General features: G+C 29.6%; 2 protein-coding genes across 3 annotated transcripts; one reads left to right on the top strand and one right to left on the bottom strand.

Annotated features, from left to right (window-relative positions):
* Nucleotides 1-3,186: 3,186 nt before the first annotated feature.
* On the top strand, nucleotides 3,187-19,366 carry LOC126846085 (uncharacterized). The gene is made up of 10 exons (XM_050585203.1): nucleotides 3,187-3,873; nucleotides 4,716-4,778; nucleotides 5,263-5,436; nucleotides 11,638-11,787; nucleotides 11,858-12,013; nucleotides 12,182-12,367; nucleotides 17,369-17,439; nucleotides 17,631-17,803; nucleotides 17,867-18,050; nucleotides 18,393-19,366. Exons 1-10 carry the CDS (start codon nucleotides 3,757-3,759, stop codon nucleotides 18,535-18,537), a joined length of 1,419 nt encoding a protein of 472 aa, XP_050441160.1. The 5' UTR covers nucleotides 3,187-3,756; the 3' UTR covers nucleotides 18,538-19,366.
* Nucleotides 19,356-20,791, bottom strand: LOC126846086 (uncharacterized). 2 transcript variants are annotated; one of them, XM_050585205.1, is made up of 6 exons: nucleotides 20,477-20,791; nucleotides 20,269-20,414; nucleotides 20,015-20,200; nucleotides 19,832-19,957; nucleotides 19,658-19,759; nucleotides 19,356-19,579 (listed from the first exon to the last, which is right to left on the bottom strand). In XM_050585205.1, the coding sequence occupies exons 1-6, from the start codon at nucleotides 20,493-20,495 to the stop codon at nucleotides 19,529-19,531; spliced, it is 630 nt and encodes a 209-aa protein (XP_050441162.1). In that variant the 5' UTR covers nucleotides 20,496-20,791; the 3' UTR covers nucleotides 19,356-19,528. The 2 variants fall into 2 exon arrangements, with proteins under 2 accessions (XP_050441162.1, XP_050441163.1); XM_050585206.1 differs by having other exon boundaries at nucleotides 20,269-20,354.
* Between the last annotated feature and the right edge of the window lie 422 nt (nucleotides 20,792-21,213).

Genomic DNA, 21,213 nt, shown 5'->3' with positions numbered 1-21,213 from the left:
ATTTAAATAAAATAGTTATTTAAATAATGTTTATGTTAAACAAATGACAAAAAATAATTTAATTAAAAAAAACATTCAAACTAATCGAAACATTAAAATAATTAATTTGGTATTAATTAATTAATAATTAATTAAAAACTATATATTATGTGGACTGTTGTTGGTTTTTAAAGTTTCGACAATAACCTGAATATTTAAAAAATATAGAAATCTTAAACTATTAAAAAAAGTAGATACAAATTATTTACAAAAATACAAAATCATTTTTACGACAATATTCTTTGACTTTACTCTAGAAATCTTCTAGCATTGGAGTAGTACTTGGTAGGTCTAGCCTGACGCAACTTACAGTGAGGCAGAGACGTGCAGCTGCTTGCGCCTTGCACGATGTCGCCCGCGTGCTAGACAAAGGCCATATCTATTCGGTCCCTTGCATTCCCTCGCGGAGTGACCGCACTCGTGATACCGATAACGCCTCTTGAGTCAAAAACCACGGTTATCTACTCCTCGGTAGATACCAAAACCAAAGTGTCACCCAGCAGCCTGAGCGCACGAGGCACTCGAACCACTGCTATCACCTGAGCTACAGCCATGCTTACAGCCTCCATACCAGAAAGCCCCTGAAGCGTCTCCTCCACTTCTTTCGCCGTTGTTCCCTGGCTCGATGTTACTCATGATAACCTCAACGTGCTTCCCACTAACCGTTACTTCTACTTCTTTCCAGAGGGCGGCGATCACAGCCTCCTGGAGCCCTGCTGTGGATTAAGCCTCGAAAGGACTCCGAGTCAGTTGTAAATGCGATGAAAGAAAGATATATTTAAATAAACTACAGTTAACACGACTGAGGCGTTAACCGCCACCACCGCTACTAACTCATCTTACAGCCACTTACTCGTATATAATTTATAATATTATTTGTACACAATTTACTAGTTTAAAATATAACAAACGTATTCGGACAGTGCACGCGTGTACAAATAAAATGCTTATAGAAATGTTTATATAAAAGGCTTATAAGAGCAATACTTAATGTAAATGATCATTTAAAAACGATTCGAAATTCAACATGTTATTGCGTTTTCGCTAAAACGTAAGATCGGAATTAATAATTCGTTGGAAAATTATGGTCAAACTAATTAAGAAATGTATAAAACTTAGTGGAATAATCTTATGCAATTAGATATACAAAATTAGACACACATATATAAAATTTAACCATGAATTTATTATTACATAATATCTTATATTAGATTCTGAATTGCTACGTAAATTGTAAGAAATAGATTAGGGAGTATAGAGTGAAAACCGTGTATATACTGCGAGGAACGGTTACCGCGATAAACAAAAAGAGAAAAGTATAAGAAAAATTAAGAAGGCAAACACGGAATCAGAGGGAGCAAATAAAGTAAAGCAGAAGCAGGAGTGAGGACAATTTTCATCGACATATTTAATGCAGAGACATGTCTAATTAAATTAAATAAATTATATGTCCCAACTGCCATATAAGTTTCAATCCGATAATTGTTCTCATGTTTTAGTAAGCCAATTGTAAATTTTAAAAAGCGGCAATTTTTTTCTGATTTTATTAGGGGAAATTATTAGGAATAAATGGACATTTTATATTCAATATCAAACAGAGATGTTATGACCTCGTGTAAATCGGTCAGGTGGAAAATAGTTATTAAACTTTCAAACACAAAAAAAAAATTAATTATTAAAACCAATACCTCCTCCGCTTCCACCGAAGGTAAAACATTATAGCTCCAAGCCCAAGCGTGTACAATAGTCAACATGAACATAGTATAGTTTAGTACGTATAGTTGTTAATGTCGGTTTCTTTCTAATTTTCCTGAAAATTTCCAACCTCTAATACAAACATAGTTTTAAGGGTCAACATCATATACGTATTATAATATGTTTGCTTGTTTCTGTAATGAGAAAAGCTTAATCCCTGCTCTTCCCAAAACTTTAAATTATCCAAATTAAAAAAGTTTAATTGGTATTAGCAATGTATGTAAGATAATTAGTAAGCTAGGTTTGATTACGTGTTGTACGAGCCAAAATTAATTAGCTCTTCCTGGGTAAACATTTTCCACGAGCCTGAAACGTAAACATAGTATTTGAAAAATGGTTAATGATTGAAATACATGTTGATATAAAAGCTTTTAAATTTAAAAATTGCATACAACAACTGGCCAACAAAATTAATAGGTACTTCAGCCTTGAGCAAAGCTAAACTATTTAAGTATATATGTATTATATTTATTTAGCTTAAAAAAATTTGTTATTTTTGTTTTTGGCAAAATATAACTGACTCAACTCATGAAATAATTTGCTTGCAGTGAAAACCCTGAAATTAGACTTTATCCTCATCGAATCATCCGTAATTTCTAAATTCATGTCTATGTTTATGAGACAGTACCTATGTATTTTTTTTAAGTATTAAGTGTTCTAAAGTTTTATAATTTATTCTGCAAATTTTTCTCAAACTAATAGGTAAGCGTTAAGCGTTTGTCAGGTGACATTTTTCTATTTAATTTTTACCATAAATGGACTTTTATGAATGCTATTTCGCCTGAGGGCTGAGTAGTATTCCAACATTTCGGTACCGTTGACTTAATTGAAGTATTAAATTATTGTTTATAGTTTATATTAAACTGATGTCTGATTACGGCGAGTTGTAACTGCACCCGTTCAATAATTTTCTTTTCAAACTTACAATATTAAAATAATTATTATTTAGCATAGCGCTATCTACTGTTCTACTCGACATTATCCCGTTTACAGTAGAAAAGAAACAGTTTGGCCATATTAAACACTTTGTAGTGTTTTATTTTATTAATAACAATTTTAGCGTTTTACAATAAATGTTTGTTATCTAGCTTGCCTCGGCCTTTATTATTTTAAATTTACATCCAATCCAACAAAATATAAAATACAATATGCTTGAAGAGAATTTTTTTATTATTACCTACTAAACAAAATATTAAATTTGATCATGTGTTTCAGTCGCTTGTGTTGTGAACTTGAGGGTTATTGTGATATCGCAGAGCTGATTATACTAGTGAAAACAGTAATAAGAAGGGGAATTCGTGTTTTGTGGCATTGTGCTTCTGCGCAACCCACCTATCTCACTGTCCTAGTGTAGTTTTCATTACCGTTACCACTACCATTACCATTTATACCAAGTATCAGCGTGCCGTCTATTCCATTTCAATTGCCAAACAACGGAGGCCAGAGCGTTGTTGCTGCTGTCGCCGCCGCTCTGTTTATTTGAATTGTAGAAAATTACATATCTTTTTTCATTTTGCGTGTCGATATCTCGTCGGCCGTCGCGTGCCGTCCTTGTGAGCTTCGAGTGCGTGTGTGTTAATGTGTTGTGTTGTATTTTTCAATCCAATGGCGTATACGTTTGATGTGGACGACGACGACGGCAATTAGTCTTCAATTGGATTTCGTCTGCTTAAAAAAAATCGCTACATTTTATTTTTATAAAAAATAAATTAAGAAACCATACCAAACGCCTAATATAATGTTAAAAATGATGGCTTATAAACACTCTTGATATTAGGTCTCCGCGCGGTGCTATTACCACTCGGAAGGCCCCCTAAGTAACTGTTTTCTCTTAATTCTTAAAATTTCTTTTTAATTTTATAAATGTTTAATATTAGTGTTTTGAGTAGATATTTTTTGTATATATGTGTATAAATTCGTTTGTCACGTTTTAAGTGTTCTGAATAATATCAGTTAATTGCAATGGGAAATCATAACAGTTTTAATTTAAACCACAAAGATCATCTGCACAATGCAAGGATTAATTCCCTACACAAAGATCCGACTCTCAGTATGTTGCCGATGGAAAAACTAGGAAAGGTTTGTTTCCAGATATTTTTCTTAAGGTATTCGGTAATTCGGGTAAACATTTTAAGCTATAATTTATAATTAAAAATAATGATTCATTTCTATCCAAAAAAATGACTAAGATTATTCATATTATTTTTTTTCGGTTATCCTGATATTTAAGTGCTCTAAAACGTCTAGCTATAATGTCCAACTGTCTTGCTTCTGTATTGATAAAAAATAAATGTAGTCTACAATATTGTTTTAGCTTTTATACTTTTCGCTAGAGCCTAAGTATAGACTGATTAAAACAAATTTTCTATATCACTGGTTTTTACTTTTTTAATATAGATCTAAATGTCTGTTATCAATATTCACCTCCCTTTCCACCATTTCACTCTACTCCTATCCAATACATACAGATAACAATTTATTTGGATCTCAAATGATCTTAAGGATCTGGAAAAGCAATAACGAAAACTTAACGTGTTGCATATTTAGTATTTATTAGTTATGCTCTATCATTGTAATTTTCAACGAAAGTATATAATTAATATATTAATAGTAGAATAATAAAATATTGCAAGATACCAAAAGATTGAGTCTCATTCTATTAGAGCAACAATTATAATAGCATTGCTACCGAGATACACATATACAATACAACTGAAGCATGGACCTTTTTTTTGTTGAAGGGTATCTTTTATTATTTTATTACTTAATTGTGTATACTGCACAAGTTGTGGTAAGGTTTTTCTAGATTGTCATATTAATATAAGGTATAAAAGTTGTGTAAGTTCTTGGTGTAATCTTAAATATATATATTTAAGTACTTGAGATTACGTGTCTATTAATTATTTTATTGATTTTTATAGTTACTAGTTCAAAAGAGTTTAGAAGAAGATGCAATTAATGGGATAGGATGTGGTGTATTTAAGGTATTTATATATTTATTTTAATTCAAACTAACTTTGTTTTTTTATGTTGAAACTACTTTTGTTGTTCTTAATCTACCTATTATTAGTAATTAATTCAAACTAGAATTTATATATTTTATTAATTTTATATTATATACATGTGATATTAGATAAATACATTGGTAAAACTAATCCAGTATTCACACTTGGATCTTGTGTAAGAGTATTATACACTGGCCCACAAGAGAAGGAACTCGCACAAAAATTAAAACACGATACTCTCGTATGTGCCTGCAAAATAAGGAGTAACGCTTTTTATTTTCTGCGTAGGTTCCTTTTCTGGTAGTTCAGAATATATAAATCTAAGTTCTTCCTAAAATATTTTGAAACTAAAATTTACTCACAGGAATAATTAAAACATAGCCCAAAAGAAATATAATTATATCTCCAAAAATATTTTATATTAATTTTATTTCCTCATATAAACATTATTGTTTTTCTTTAGCGTTATTTGTTTCCACAATACCCAGAAATGGCCCGTAAGCTTTTTGCGTTTTTAGTCACATCATCTGGGGGTCCTGCATCTTCTCATGTCATCAGTTACTCCAACTTCAAAAATCAAACGGAGCGATTGCTAAGTGTTCTGGCTGATGACCGCCAAGTATTGATGTACGTCATGGTGAGCAATTAATTTTATTTATTTTAAGTTTTAAAAATTGTCAATTTGATTTTTATTTGCTTCTGGCTATTATTTGAACCCTAGTATACTTATCTTATTTTTACACATTTATTGCTAATAATTTGTCGAAAATGACAATTATAGTGTACATAAATATGTTAAAATTACAATGATTTTTCTATTAATTTATTATAAATTTAATAAAATAAGTAAATAATTATATAAGATCGCTTTTTTAAATTGAATAGCTTCATGCAAAAAAGGCCTTGAACCTTAACTTTAAACTTTTGGAAAAATGAAAAAACTTTTGATATGTTATATATTAAATATGATATTTCATATTTAAGATGCTTGTTTACAATGGGTTCTAGTAATGGGACTAAAGCCGTTTTATCATGTATCGATGCGTCTAAGTAAAGTGATAACGAATCTGTAATAATCATGTTTTTGATAAGATATTGACTTAGGCCCTTTTTGCACAGTAATTTAATTTTACTACAAATAAAAATTACAAAATAGTTTGTAACATTTATCTGAAAAACATGCCTTAAACATCAGTCTTAAATTTAATATTTTTCAACTATAACAAAATGTAATTTTAAGTAGATATTATCCTTCTTAAAAATCTTCTATTTTGTTATCCTGAATTTCACTATCATCTGAATCTATCTCTTTCAGTGTACACATTATGTCCTTATTATCTATAGTTTCACATGCCATTTTTAAAACTAATAAACAAAAATGTAATACTTAAAATAATATTTTACCATAATTTTCATTACATTACTATAATTTATATATACTGTTTAAAATCACCCCTTATTTATTTATAAATATTTGTCATATCAAAGAATCTATAAACGGCATGTACTACAACTATTTGTCAAATGGATGAATAATTACTTACGTGTATTACATACTATTAGTTGATTTGACGATATAGGGTTTGTGCGACCAATGCTTGTTGACTGACTGATAATAGCAATAAGTCGTTATATCTTTTCTTTAAATATACTTATCAACATGTATGAGAGATTAAGTGGGATAGAAGGGCCTATGATAAACATGCTAAAAATAACATCACAAATAGATGTCGGTTCTAGGGTTAAGACAGAAATAATTGTTTTTTTTAGCTAATTGATTTTTTTATTTTCTGTATGGTAGTTTTAAAAAAAAAACTAATTTAAAATTTAATTAAAAACAGATTTTACTAGTCTAAGTTGTTTTTGTTGAATAAGTTAAGAAATATAAATAATATACCTAGTATGTAACACGTCCTAGATTGACATAAAAACTAATTTTAATACATTTTGTGAACTGATTTTAGTCTGATTTATTTATTAAGTTCTAACTATTTTAGTGTTAACAAATTACTATTAGTAAAACAGATTTTGTTGTTTGAAAGAAGTACTCATTCTACTTATTCATATATTATATCTTCAACTATTGAAAGCATTTTAAAATTTAATGTATATTTTTCATTGACATTTTTATAACAATTCTAAAGACCTATAGAGATATACACTATACCTAGTATATTTTACCAATAATGTCCAATTTTAATTTTAGCTTTGATGTGGAACTAATGTAAAAGGTATTATTTTTACAATGTTTTTTTTCTGGACTACAATTTCTTCTCAACTACTGAAACGATTTTTTCAGGTACCAAGTTTACAGATCATAAGTCATACTGGAAAGGTACTTCAGAAGACTAAAAATTTAATAAGTTCACTCTTTCCCCTTCAAAATTGAGAAAATGACCCAAAAAATTTACATATTTTTCAACTTAAAATTATGGCAGCTATAATTTTTTTTAAAATAGTCAAATTTGTATGGAATATTCTTAGATAATTATTCTACTATCAATAAACATAAAAAAAAAAAATATCAAAAACGGTTCTTTAGGTGTAGTTCAGGGACTAAAGCGCTGAAAATTGTACTGAAGGTAGATCTAGAGTGAGACAATTACAAAAACAATTTTTTCAAAAATCTAAACAAACTTTTTCAATATAGAGGAAAAGTCAAAAAAGAACTCAATTGACTGATCCGCTTCCGCTGACGTAGGTTATATTCCGTACTCTCTGCCTCTTCCCGTCACTGCCAGCTGTTTTCTTTGGCAACCCCTCTTCGTATTAGCCGTTTATCGTATGATTGATTTTAATTTCTGTTAACAAAAGTTTCTTGCTGTACTCCAGGCCCTCCCCCACTCTATCCGTCCCCATTATCTACTGGTCCTCTTTTTAACTGATGTATCACTGGTTTCCACGTTTTGCTTAATTTCTATCCATCTTCTCGGATGCAAAACTAATATCAATAAAACTGATATTACTTATATTAGCCGATATTCCATTTTGTTTGTGTATTAGCTGACCTTTAATGCATTAACTTAAGGTTTAAGCACACTTAAATGTTGTATTTTATGTTGCAAAAGGTATTTTATTGTGATTAAAAATACAGGATTCCATTGGCATTGACAGTTAAAGACATTTAAATGACATCTATATTTGTATCTAATAGATCCTTAATGACTCAAATACTATCTATTAAGATTTGAAATATGTAACATTAGATCATAAGCTGTTAATGTTACTATTATACTATTACACATAAAATAATTCATTTCAAGTTTAAGTATAAAATTTTAAATTTATACTTAAATAATAAAAATAAAAACTCATTTTTAACTAATATTGTTTTATAAGATACAAGTTTTATAGCAACAAAATATTACTATTTTAAAAAAAAATTATAGCTGCCATAATTTTAAGTTGAAAAATATGTAAATTTTTTGGGTCATTTTCTCAATTTTAAAGGAGAAAGAATGAACTTATTAAATTTTTAGTCTTTTGAGGTATTTTTCCAGTATGATTTATGCTCTCTAAACTTGGTACCTGAAGAAATCATTTCAGTAATTTAGTAGATATTGTAGTCCAGAAAAAAAACATTGTAAAAATAATACCTTTTACATTAGTTCCACATCAAAGCTAAAATTAAAATTAGACATTATTGGTATAATATACATATATATTAGTGTTTTGGGAGGCCCCTTTTAAATAAATTTACTGATAAAAAGGCACTGACAGTGACCTTAAGTATAGAGTTCTAATGTTGTAGATTGGCTAGTTACTGAACATCATGTTATAGTTGCATGATAATTGATACTTGTTAATTTTTAAGAACGATTTTGGTTATACCAAATTAATAGAAAGAATTACAATAGATAGTGCTATTTCTTTCATGTGGTCAATCTTATTATGTCAGATTGACCACATTGGTCAGTATACAATGTACATTATTTTTTTATGTTATATGTAAATTATATTATTAATAATTGGGATATACTTTAATAATAATGAAAGCATAAAAAACATATTTATAGATCATTGATGGTAAATTATTTTAACATTATTAATTAATTGTATAATATTATCATATAGTTTTATATATTTAATAGTATAAATAACATTTTAATTATGAGTATAATACTGTCAACTGAGATAAAAAAATAATAATAATGAATTTAAGAAACTCGTTATAATTATTATATATTTCAACAATAAAGTAAGTAGAGTTAAAAATATAACTAGTTATTATTATAATTTATAACATAATGTAACATCAGTTAAACAAAATTAAATTAAATCGTGTATATTTTAATAGCGATTTGGCTATGATTGTTGTAAATGACCTAAACAAATCTCAAAACCGATTAATGCAGATTTAAAAAGTGATTTTATATTTTATATTAAAGAAATATCAGTTTTCAGAACAAAAAACTATAATACCATTCGACTGTTTAAATGTTATCACATTCGCCGTCATTTTAAATTAAAATTTGTATTTTGTTGAAACTATAAAAACGCTATTATGGCATTATGAATCACCAATTTGTAATATCACCGTGTTGTACATAAATAACAGTAATAATAAAGGTCTATGTGGTAACATTTGTTGATAAACAAAATTATAATGTTAAATTTAATTTGCATTTGAGCATACGCAGATTAGAACACATAATTTTCTACACTTATTTGAACAAATTTAGGTTTTATTGACAATATTTTAGCATAAATATTTGTTTTTGTTTCTACTAATGAATAACATTTGATAAACATGATTCAGATAACAATGACTAATGAGTAATACATATGTATTACTGTACGTTCGTATTCGTATTTTTTTTTTATAAAACCTTTTGTGGTCTCTTGCAAAGTTACACATTTTTATTGTTTTCTTTTTTTCCTTTAAGTTACATCGTAACTTATTTCATCGTATCGTTTTATTTTATTTACTTATGTTAGCGAATTAACCCATATTTATTTTTCATTTTGCTATAAGTGATATATTACTTGCATTTACGAACCAAATAATAATTTAAACGAATCGTTTTTTAATTGTTTTTAATGTCTACATTACCTACGATAAACTTTTCAAGTATATGGGTTAATGGTAGTATTAAAAAGTATTTATGTTACTGTTCTAGTTTTTCGATCTACTGATAGTGGTTTAGTTTCAATGTCGTCGAGAGATGGTTTTTTTTCTTATATTTAAGTAAATATTTTTGTAAACTGATACTCGGCGTGTGTCAATAGTGTACACCATGTGTGTCGTTTGCCTAATGATTTAGTGTCGTTATAACAATACGTTCTTAGATAATTGTTCTAATTTTCCTTTTGTGTAGTTGTAAATTTACACAAGACGATTGTAATATTACCATAATGCTTTGTCGGCAAACAACTAACAACAGACTGTTAGTTGTTTGTTACTAAACTTGACTAATTACTTTTTCCCTATGTTTAATTATTATTTATTATTTTGTATACCAGTTACACCACCTTTCTATTCTTGTCACACGCATCATATTTTTTTTACAACTTTAGGACTTAACGAATTTAATTGTCGTTTTAATCCGAAAGTACTCGCGTGTTAGATTTGTTTAGTACCTACGAGTACATAATACATTGTTACTATTTGGTAAATATAAAAAATCCTAACATAAATAATATAATGAACATTTTATACTTTATTGGCATCTGATATTTTTTGAGTTAAATTTAGTTAGGTATAAACTATAAAGCTATTTATTTATCTCGTAATAAATAAAATAATATGTTTGTTAGATTTTTCTAATGGTTTGAGTAACCATTTTAATGTTATAAACAGGACAGAGGAATAAAGTGTATCTTTATTAAGATACTAAGCGCTTAGCGCAATGTGTCTATAATTTATGCTGGGATAATTACTATAAAAATTATATATTATATAATTGTGCCCTTGTCCTTGATATTTGTACTGTAATATATATATATGCATAATATATTTGTTGAACACGTGCGAAACGGTTGGTATTACAGAATTTTTGACTGCGTGACGTCAAACAATAGGTAACACGAGAAACTTTTGTCAAATAGTTGTAGATTATTAATAGTCAGTGGTATTTATAACTAATGACTGTATGCTAGTCTGTACCAATTTTTAGGAACTTATGTACTGAACGCGATGAACAGACTTTTGAAAAGATATTTTTTATATTTTTTAACGTCTTTACGAAGAAATTATTATGTATAGCACAGTCGTTAAAAAATAGCACTGTTAATCTATAATAGTTAGTGATTGGATTTTTAAAATAATATACGTTTGATAGATTAATTAACCTTACAACAGAGGATATATCAATGTTATCTATTAAATTCTCAACATTTAAGGTGTTCAGCGCTTGTACTATCTCATGAACTTAATGAATCACTATGACAACGATTTATATTTTGTTTACTTCTAATAAGTTTTGGACGTCAGCCATCTATGCAGAATTACATTCTGCAATTTAACAAACGACTGTGACTAGTTTTATAATTTCAAGTATGCAGTTGTCCTATAGCGCTATTGTTTTTAACAATATACTGTTTTAAGAAATTTACGGGCAAGAATGCATTTTGTCCTAGATAATTTTACACGGTGCAGAAAGTTTTTCACTTGAGGCCATTGTACATACAAAAAATAAAGATATTACATATAGATATATTGTGCAGTATATAAATACATATTTTGCACTCTGAATTATTAGAAAAATTAAAACAACCGTAAATTGTGCACGTGACCCTTTCATTGTCCCTCTTTAATTTAGCTTATGCTCGTATTTAATTAAACACATTTTTAATTTGGGTTTGGATCATTTTTGACAATTAGTTGGTTGTTTGTTAGATGTATGCTGACGGAAAAGAAGAAATCGATCAAGATCAATTCCGGGATCTCCTCTTGGCCGTGTATAAACTTGCGATGGACCATTATCCGGAAGGACCTCAATCGTGTCGATATATATTTAAGACTGTTCAAGCCATCGTCGACTCGGCGGTGAGACCACCTGTTATTATTTCATCGATCGCTGTTTAACTAATTTGTTCGTAAATATTTTTGTAAACAGTTCCACAAAAAGCTAATCCTCAAAGTGGGCTACCTGACTAATTGGATCCTCCAACACTGTCCCCGGCTGATAGTGTTGCTCCACCGGTATATCGTGCACATTCTATCCACCGGCTACAGGTCCGTTATCGAAAAATGTCCGTATTCCAAACCCAATGTGAGTATTACTACCTACTGATGTGTACAGATATTTGTTATTATATTATATTGTGTTGTATCTTTGTAATACATCTCATGTTAGGAATCTAACGTGAGTAATAAACATATAGCGTCGTCATCAAACTTGACGTTTTGCCACCTAACAAAAATGATGGTGTGGTTTTAGGATCTCGAATTGACCACTCCGGTTCTAGAAAAAGAAAACGTTTTCACAGCCGAGAAGAATCCGTTGTTACCGCTGTCTCAAGTGTGGATATTGTCTACCACACTACCGGCGTTGTACACTCAGCCTATTATGCATTCCAAACCGACGCCCAACTGTTTCAACACTCAAAACTTCCTATCGAAATTTGTAAGTGAAAAACTTACTTATTGTACATATTCACACTAGGCGTAAAATACAATAAAACCTAATTATAAATAATCCGTCGCACTCTAGTCATAAACGTCGCCTTGTTCGGATATTACTAGGATTAGTTGTATCGTTAACACGTGCTTTGACGTGCACGTTCACATACATTTCAACGTTTATTCATGTGTAGTCATTTCGTTAAAATAAACAATCATATTATTTAAAAGTTCTTCGTCGTATTCCGGTGGCCTCTTTTCGTTTGGCGTTTTATAATACTGTAACATGTAAGTGAAATTTAATATTCTATTATAAATAAAAAATATTTTTCTTTGCTCACGTGAAATCGTTTAAGGCAACGAAAAGTTCAAATACTTGTTTAATAAAAAATAAATAATAAATTGTGTTATTAAAACGCGGGAGGACAGTTGTGAGTGTCGAGAACATAATTTAGTTGAATTGTGAAATGTTATTTACTCTGTGTTCTGAGGTTATTTCTCGTTTAATAAGAGCAAAAGTATGACATTGCGTGAAAGTTGCTTGAAAATTTCTTCTTTTTTATATCATTTACAGCGGCGCAGAACTCGAATGTTCTAAATGGTATGCAAATTGTTTTTTTTTTCTTTTTCTGCTATCGACCAGTCAACAACTGATGGCTAACCATTGACGATTCTGCAGTCCGAAAAAACCAGTTTCTGTTAACTGTAAAACGTGTAACGCATTTACACACGCGCAGCAGGGGTTTCATTAATTATTTCGCTACTACCTACTATTTATTATTATTATAATATATCATTATTATAATTTACCGTTAGCTTTACAAAGAGTTCGGGTCATTAAATTGGCTACGTGCAAAAATAAAAACATAAATAATAATCTTGATTTTCAAAGAGTGTGTGTGTGATGGATGACGCCGCTACGGCTTGTTATTATGAAATCTGTGAATCTTATTTTTGGCTCAAAAAATATTAATAAACAAATTCTATTATCACAAAAAATAATACCAGTATGTTTGTGTGTTTGTCTAGATAAACCGATTTAAATTTTGTGGCTATTATGTTCCATTTTGACGGGAACTTTTTCTCAAGATCTATTAAACGTAGATGTTTGAAATTTGTACAGTTGATGTGGTTGGCTGAACCCGATATGTGTTAATAATTTCGGCTCTCCAGCTGACAGCTCGAAAACTTGTATAAGTTATAGCTATTTTTGCTTTTAGTCTAATTTAGGTACAAGTAGAATTCGATTTGAAGAAATTATGTGCGATGATTTGGCAGCGAGGTTTTTCATGTGTAAAATGGTTGTCCTATTCTAGAAACATATTTTTTCTTGAGGAATAAAATGTGAATTTTGCCGGAACTTTATCCGGACCCTCGCTAAAAATACTATCGTGACTCAATGTACATCATATCCCCATTGGGTTTCGCTTGAAGTTTCGACCAACTACTACTATTTACTTGCTCATAGTAGATTTATAGGTTTACGATTTCTTTGCTTTCAAAATTAGTCCATATACCGACTTGAAAATGTGCCAAGTATTCCCTAAATGGTACAGGCCTGGCCGTCTTATGACCTCAGGTTAAACAACTCGCTACGCAATGATCTAAAAATGAATTTTTTTACCAACTTGTAATTAAACGTAACAATCCATTTCCTTTCTTCCATCTTTCGTCTTAATTTAAAAATTGTGTATTATCGTGTAGAATTAAAAATAAATAGGATTTAATGGAATTATTTTTATCGTTCAACCGTTTCTCTTCTTTTGACCTTTCAAGTCATATTATTTTGTTTATTATTGTTTATGATAATGATATGTCAAAATGCATAATGTAAATATTATTTTAATAAAACAATAATATTAACTTAATGCCACAACTCGTATGACAATCATCTTTTATAATTTATTCGATGTCGTGTCTATTGATGGAACTTGGGATATAATGTATTCGGTATTGTTTTTAATATAATAACAAAATTGCGATTATATAAACCACGTGTGAGCAACGTGTGATGAGTGCTGCGGTTTCCTAATATATCGTACCTTGGTTATTATTTTTATAGCTGTGTTCCCTATTCAAAACAATTTATATGAGCCTGTATTCGCTATTGGTGGTATCACATGCGCGAAAGTGGTTAATGAAAAAAACATTTAAGTACTAAGAATATTACACTCCATGTTATACATACGCCTTAATTATAATTATTATTAGACGTTTTTTAATTAATTTGACTTTCGAAGATGCTAGGTTAGCGTATTGTAATAATATCATACCTTGTGCTTAGTAACTACAAAACTAAAAAACCTTTTTATATCATACAAATAACCCGCCCAGGCCTCTCAAGGATATTTTGATTTTGATATTACTTGATAGATGTAATCAAATAACATTTGGGACTGCGCGAGTTCTAATCAATTTATTCAATATTGGATAATATTCGTTTTGTTACTACATCGTTTTTGATCAACTACGGTTTATTACATAATATATTTCATAATAATTTAAATTGCGTGTACTTACATTTCATATCCTTCGAAAACTTTCCTGGCATGATCCGTTTAATTTCTTACTTACCGGTACATCACCTATGTTTTTTTTTATATTATCTTTCAGTTACTTATAAGGTTAATCCGAAAAATAATTTTTTTCTAAGCTAAAATATAGACAGGCATTATAAAAAATTGTAGTTGCTTATCAAATACGATTTATAATAGGTTATCGAGGTCAACAAATCATACGGTGTATGGTATGATCTAAATTGCGATAAAATGGTAGCAAATATAAGACTGAAATAGACCAATAACGGTCGCCGATGTTTATTAAATTTAAATTTACTATAATATTAAAAATAGAATGTTAAACTGCGATACATCCTGTAACAATCTTTCACGCGAACTGCTTTTCAATATATTTTGCATTATAAAATTATCGCTGGACTATTGTTTGTATAATATTATTATATAACGTATCGTTTGTGTATATTGTGTGAATCGAGTGACCGTGATATACTATTCAGCCGTTAAGGTCAATGCCGATTGTCCTTGATAAGTAAACGTTCAAAAAAGTGCGAGCACTAGTTGAATTTCCAATAAATCAATCAACATGTATTGCACGGTGTGTCGCGTCAGCTAAAAATTAGTTTGTAAAATTATGAGCAGTCCTCATTTTCCACCAAAATTATATGAGGAAATAAAACGCACAACCTTGACTAAACTTGTCATCAGGGTTGTTATTGGGGAAACGATTCACCCGCCTGTTCAGAAGTTTTTTCATTAGTAACGTTTTTTTATCATTTAAACTATAATCGACGCTCTTCTCGTTTGACCTCGATGTAACCGCTTAATGGGAGTAATGGTAATTTAATTGTTTGTGAAAACGATTCGTTTTGTGTGAGTGACAATCAATAATGTGGAACAATAAATAATAGTAGATAGTGTTTTCCGTTGATGTGGGTTTTGAATGACTTTTTATCGTGTAGGACAACCGCAGCGATAAAATTTTAAATGCGAATTTGTAATACAAGACTTATTTGCTTGTGCATAGAATAAGTTGTAGTAGTTATTTATGCGTTTATCGTTTTCTAATTAATCAAACGGAAAGAAGGTCTAAAATAATGCACATCTCTCCAGTAAAGAGGTAAAACTTGTACCTTTGCTAGACTTCATAAACTAATTGTTTGTAAAATGTGTTACACAATTATTATATTATTAAATAATAATATTAGCTTACATCATTACTTGTATAATAAATAAATTCAGATAATATCGCTACACGAACATAAGTAGGAACGGTTTATCGTATTATGTTATTAATCTAATATTTAATAAATAACCGTTAGTTATAACTTACAAGTATGAAAAAATTAATATTTTTTATTGATAAATATATTACTTAACACATAATTATTATTATTTTTGCTGGCTCGCCAATTGGACAGGAGGACCCTCGTGATTTGGCACTATTATCGCTTTTTTAACTCTTGCGTGGGTATAAAATATATGACTTTTAAAATATTTAATTTGACTGAAAATACATTTTTGTAATTAAACAACTAACGTGCTTTAATTGTGTCATTTTAGCGATTATACATAATAGCGCTTCGAACGTCGTTTATCGCGAATTAAAATTTTTTTTGTTTCGAGTTGTATGTAATGTATGCAAACGTAAATCCTCTCCCTTCTCTCTCTCAGATTGAATAATCAAACGATAAAGGCGTGACCGCTTTCTGTTGATTTGCAAATCTTTGTGGTGTCTTTTTGTAGACTAAAAAAAAAAACTAGTACTTGTAAAAGTTATCTAATTCGGACAAGGTATTTTGCCTTCAATGTGGGTCAGCGTCGTCGGGTGTGCGTTAAGAAGTTTTGTTTCCTCGTCGGTTTACATTTCAAGGCGACTGCAACTTGTGTGTGTGTGTTTTTGTTCAGTTTTTTTGAAATTTTATTATTATTATCACTATTGCTCGGTGTGGAGATAATTCTTCCATATCCTTTTCGGACACGTATGCCGATTAATAACGTTATTATTGATAGTCATCGAGACTAAGAATAACGGACTGAGCAGCGTTGAACATATTACAATAATATAATATAGCTGTTGTTGTAGTGCGCGTGTGCTGTGTCATGTGTGAGAGCATAAATACATTATCTTTAAAAACGAAATATGCCGATTGTTTTAAACGGCGAATAAAGAGACTGTGAGAAAGCCAGTTAGCACTAAATTATGAATAACTGATTTAATGATACGTTTAAATTGACCGATGACGAATTGCTATTTTTTTAATAGCCGGTGGTTAATTTCAATTACTTAAGTAGTGTGACACCAACGACGTTAATAATAACTATTTAGGTACTAGAATAATAGCTGAGTAGGAACACGGCAATTTAGAAATATAGGCCTTGATGGGGAGGGGGGGGGGCTAAAAAAAATAAGGGAACACTAGTATTAGTTGGTAATAGAAAACAAGCTGAAAGCATCCGAGCTTTTATGTTTTATATTTCTATTACAGTTGGACTTTTCGTGTCCATCACATTGGACACTATTGTACAACAGCAATCAACACGGTATCGGAAGTAATAGGTAATTATTTCCAAATAACTAATTTATATTACTTTTATTTATTAATATTTTTTTGATTGAATTCATACGTCCCCAAATGTGTTTGTTTGTTATTTACGTTTCATGTTGTAACAATACCGTATATCACTAAAAACGTGTCGATGAAACATTTTCTTTTTGGTTTTTGTTTTTGTTTTTTCTTGCACAAATAGATTTTTACATCACGTGTTAAGTTACCGAGGACCAACGTTAACGTTCCTGCGTGGCGACGAAGGCGTTCTGTTCTGTATAGGCGCGACTACCGAATGGCGGGAATCCCACCAATACTGGGGCGGAGACGATTCCATCATCTTGCAAATACTTCCCCAGTACAGAGTTGTAAATCGTATGTCTTCCATATTTGATTTTCTTCCGTTATGATTAATTAAGCGAATGATTCTATACTCAGGTGGCCCTAAGTCCATGTATTTGAACACTACTATTCGTGGATATCCTAAGGGCATCAGGGCTGGTAGCGATCCCAGAAAACCGGCCATACAAGTTGACGATTCCTTTCAACACGTTGTCCATTGTGGTATACCATATAAATTGGAAAGCATCGAAGTGTGGGGTTGTGGTACTGTAAAAAACAGGTAACATTTTTTTTTTAACGCAAATATTTTTATAACTACTTTTCCTAGTCTGGCTCGGATGGTAACGGACAATATTTTTTCTCTTGGTAAGCAACTGTAGACAAAAAAAGAAGGAGCAGCCAATCCTCCACTTTTGAGTGTCCAGTATATGTATGATCTGTGTTAAACCCTATTTAAGTCGTGTCTGGTAGAATTTTAATCATAGACAATATATATGTTATATATATATATATATATACACACACACACACATGTATATATATATGTGTTCAACAAGAAGAAAAAAATCAAACATCACCACAAATTATACTTTAAAAACAAAATTGTTATGTTTATATCTAGGGAAATGCAATTGGACATAAAGACATGGCAGATAAAGGAAGCCGAGAAGAATAAAACATTAAAAATGACATCTAAAGAATGGCTTGATCACCCAGACCGATACCTACTAGAGCTAGCTGGCCGACAGTCATACTCAACTACTTAAAATGTTTATATAGTAATCATTTTAAGTTCTTCTCAGTCCTATTTACAGATGTTAATTTAATTTGTGTTTGTGTGTACATGTTTTTTTTATATATATATATCTACCTATCTAGATGAACCATTAATACTTAATCATTTTCCGACGTACTTACAGCTACAAAAGTATTATTTTATCAGTATTAACCGAGTACCAAGCTAAATTTTTATTAAAAAAATCATACGTTTTAAAATTTGACCATCAACTTCTGCTTAAAACTTCTAAATCTTATTGTAGAATTACAATCCAACATAAAATTGGACTTGAGAGTAATGTTATCAGTAGCTGAATGTTTTTATTTCTTTTAAACTGCAATTAATTAACTTAATAGACTGTTCAAATAAATTTGTCAATTTTAATCATCTAAAAGTGGAAGAATATAATTCTTTATCGAGTGATAAGCCTGTGATACACCCATCAGCTCATTGTATAAGCAATTATTTTTTTAAATTAAATTACCGACGAATTTAGTAGCGAGGCTGAGGGATTTTCAATCTCAATATTTCTTAAAGAATTAATTAAAAATATAATCATATTTTTAGTGTTCCATTTTTGTGAATTATTGTCTTTTGTGTGGATAAATCAAGGAAATTATTCTTGATATATTTATTTGGCGTGAAACACATATTCAGAGTTCAAGATTTGTATCTATATAAAGCCATATTAAAATAAAGTGTAACAATGTATAGTTATTTTATTTATTTATTACTATTTATAATACAAATAAGAAATTAAGTTAGTTAATGTAATACTAAATTGTAAAAAATCACCTTAAACCGTTCTGTAGATAAAGTATACAACCATTCATATTATCATAACAAATAATTTTGCAATAAAAAAAATTTTAAAAATAATATCTTTGGTTTTAAATTTGTCATTGCTATTCATTCCTTTCTACTAAATTATAATATTTTTTCTAAAAAATTTAAATTATTCTTGCTTACATAATTTACCATCAAAGTTTGTTTGGCCCTTGATCAACAACATAACCACCATTAGTTTGAAACTAAATAAATGAAAATTATATGTAATATTTATAAGATTAAAAAACCTGTTTTTTAATGTTAATATATTTATATAATACCTTATCTAAGTCCGTTTTGTACAATGTATAATTGTTTTTTGCACTGGGTTTCCACATCATTGCCGCTACAGTATTTTGCACTAAATAATTGGGTAGTTTTTGCTGACAAAAAAAGTATAATCATTTTTAGTATAATAATTATTGTTATAAAGCATTGTTCTACTTTTCTTATACCTCGAAGAATGGTCTACCAAATCTTGGAACATCTGAGTAAAGTTTGATTTCTTCTAAATGAAATGTCTTGCACATAGGCGAAGGCTGTCTGAGAATAATTTTAATCTTGCAAACATTGTTCCACGCCTAGTTAAAACAAATATTTAAAAAGCAATATGGCTATAATTGTGTTTATACATATACCTCTACTGTGAATAGAGAAAAGTAATCTTGTGCATCGTTCTCATAGTGAGGCCATTTCATTAGAGTACGATTCTTAATGGCGACTTCCCAGTTCCTAGATCCCATTGGTGCGCTTTGATTGTTTGAGCGCAACAAAAGTACACTGACGCTAGCTGTATAATAGTTCCTAAACGTTATTTCGCCTACCTACAATATACATTTATCGGAAATATAGTTATATTTTTAATATTACTATGAAACATAAATAAGAGTACCTTGGAGTTTTTTTGTAATTTTAGTTCTATATAAGAACAACCGGTAAGTACTTTCTGTTTTTTATGTATATAAATAGGAACAGGTCCTTTCACATTAAAATCCAAAGGTCGAGCCATAGATGGACAATACAATAAACAATTTAAGCCTAAAGGAACAAAGAACAAAAACGATTTGAATAACAAAAAAGTGATGTTAATCAGTTAAAACCTTGTTGGTTGACGTTCATTGTGATTATCTTGATTTTTCTTCTACATTATCCATGAATACGATTGAATTGAATGTTACCAATAATATAATAACAAGTAAGATCAATAAGTTGTATAGTAGTTGATTTTTATTCGTGCTATATTTTATGGCTTAGAGTTGTATCAATAATTGCCATAAAAAAAAATGGTTGTCTTAGAAACAAACATTTATATGAGTGATCGAATGTAGAAGTAAAACTTCAACTGTAAGAGAAGTAAGTACATAGTTAAATATTTCAAATCTGATCGTTCCCGGTCCCAAACGTGATATTATCAAACTTACTTATTGAAAAACGTATTATCACATATTATCCATTATTTATGCCTCGCTGTATAAGAAGTAGGTTAATATATGGGCTGAATGTAAAGAAGGAGTTACTGACACCTTGCGAATATATTTTTTTTACTATTATTCTATATTATTTCTATTAAATTTCGTTTTTTTAAATTATTTATTATATGACGTACAATATTGAATGTATAGAAATTTAAATTTTAAATATTAAAGAAAAAGGATTATTTATTTATTACAAAAAAATATTATTTACAAATTACAATGTATACAGTATAATAGTATAACTAATTTATTTCACATACCTATAGTTATTAGCAAACCCTTAAAGGTCGTCTTGTATGTAATATGTTAAATTTATCAAACAATTATGTACGTATATAACTTATATCAAGAACAGTCTCAAT

This window comes from Adelges cooleyi, unplaced genomic scaffold (assembly GCF_023614345.1).
Source record: "Adelges cooleyi isolate 19-005CV unplaced genomic scaffold, UGA_ACOO_1.1 ACOO_flye_CR_arks_rails_tigmint_CR_PRNA_9, whole genome shotgun sequence".
Lineage (NCBI taxonomy): Eukaryota > Metazoa > Arthropoda > Insecta > Hemiptera > Adelgidae > Adelges > Adelges cooleyi.
This window is presented reverse-complemented; position numbering and strand designations above follow the sequence as displayed.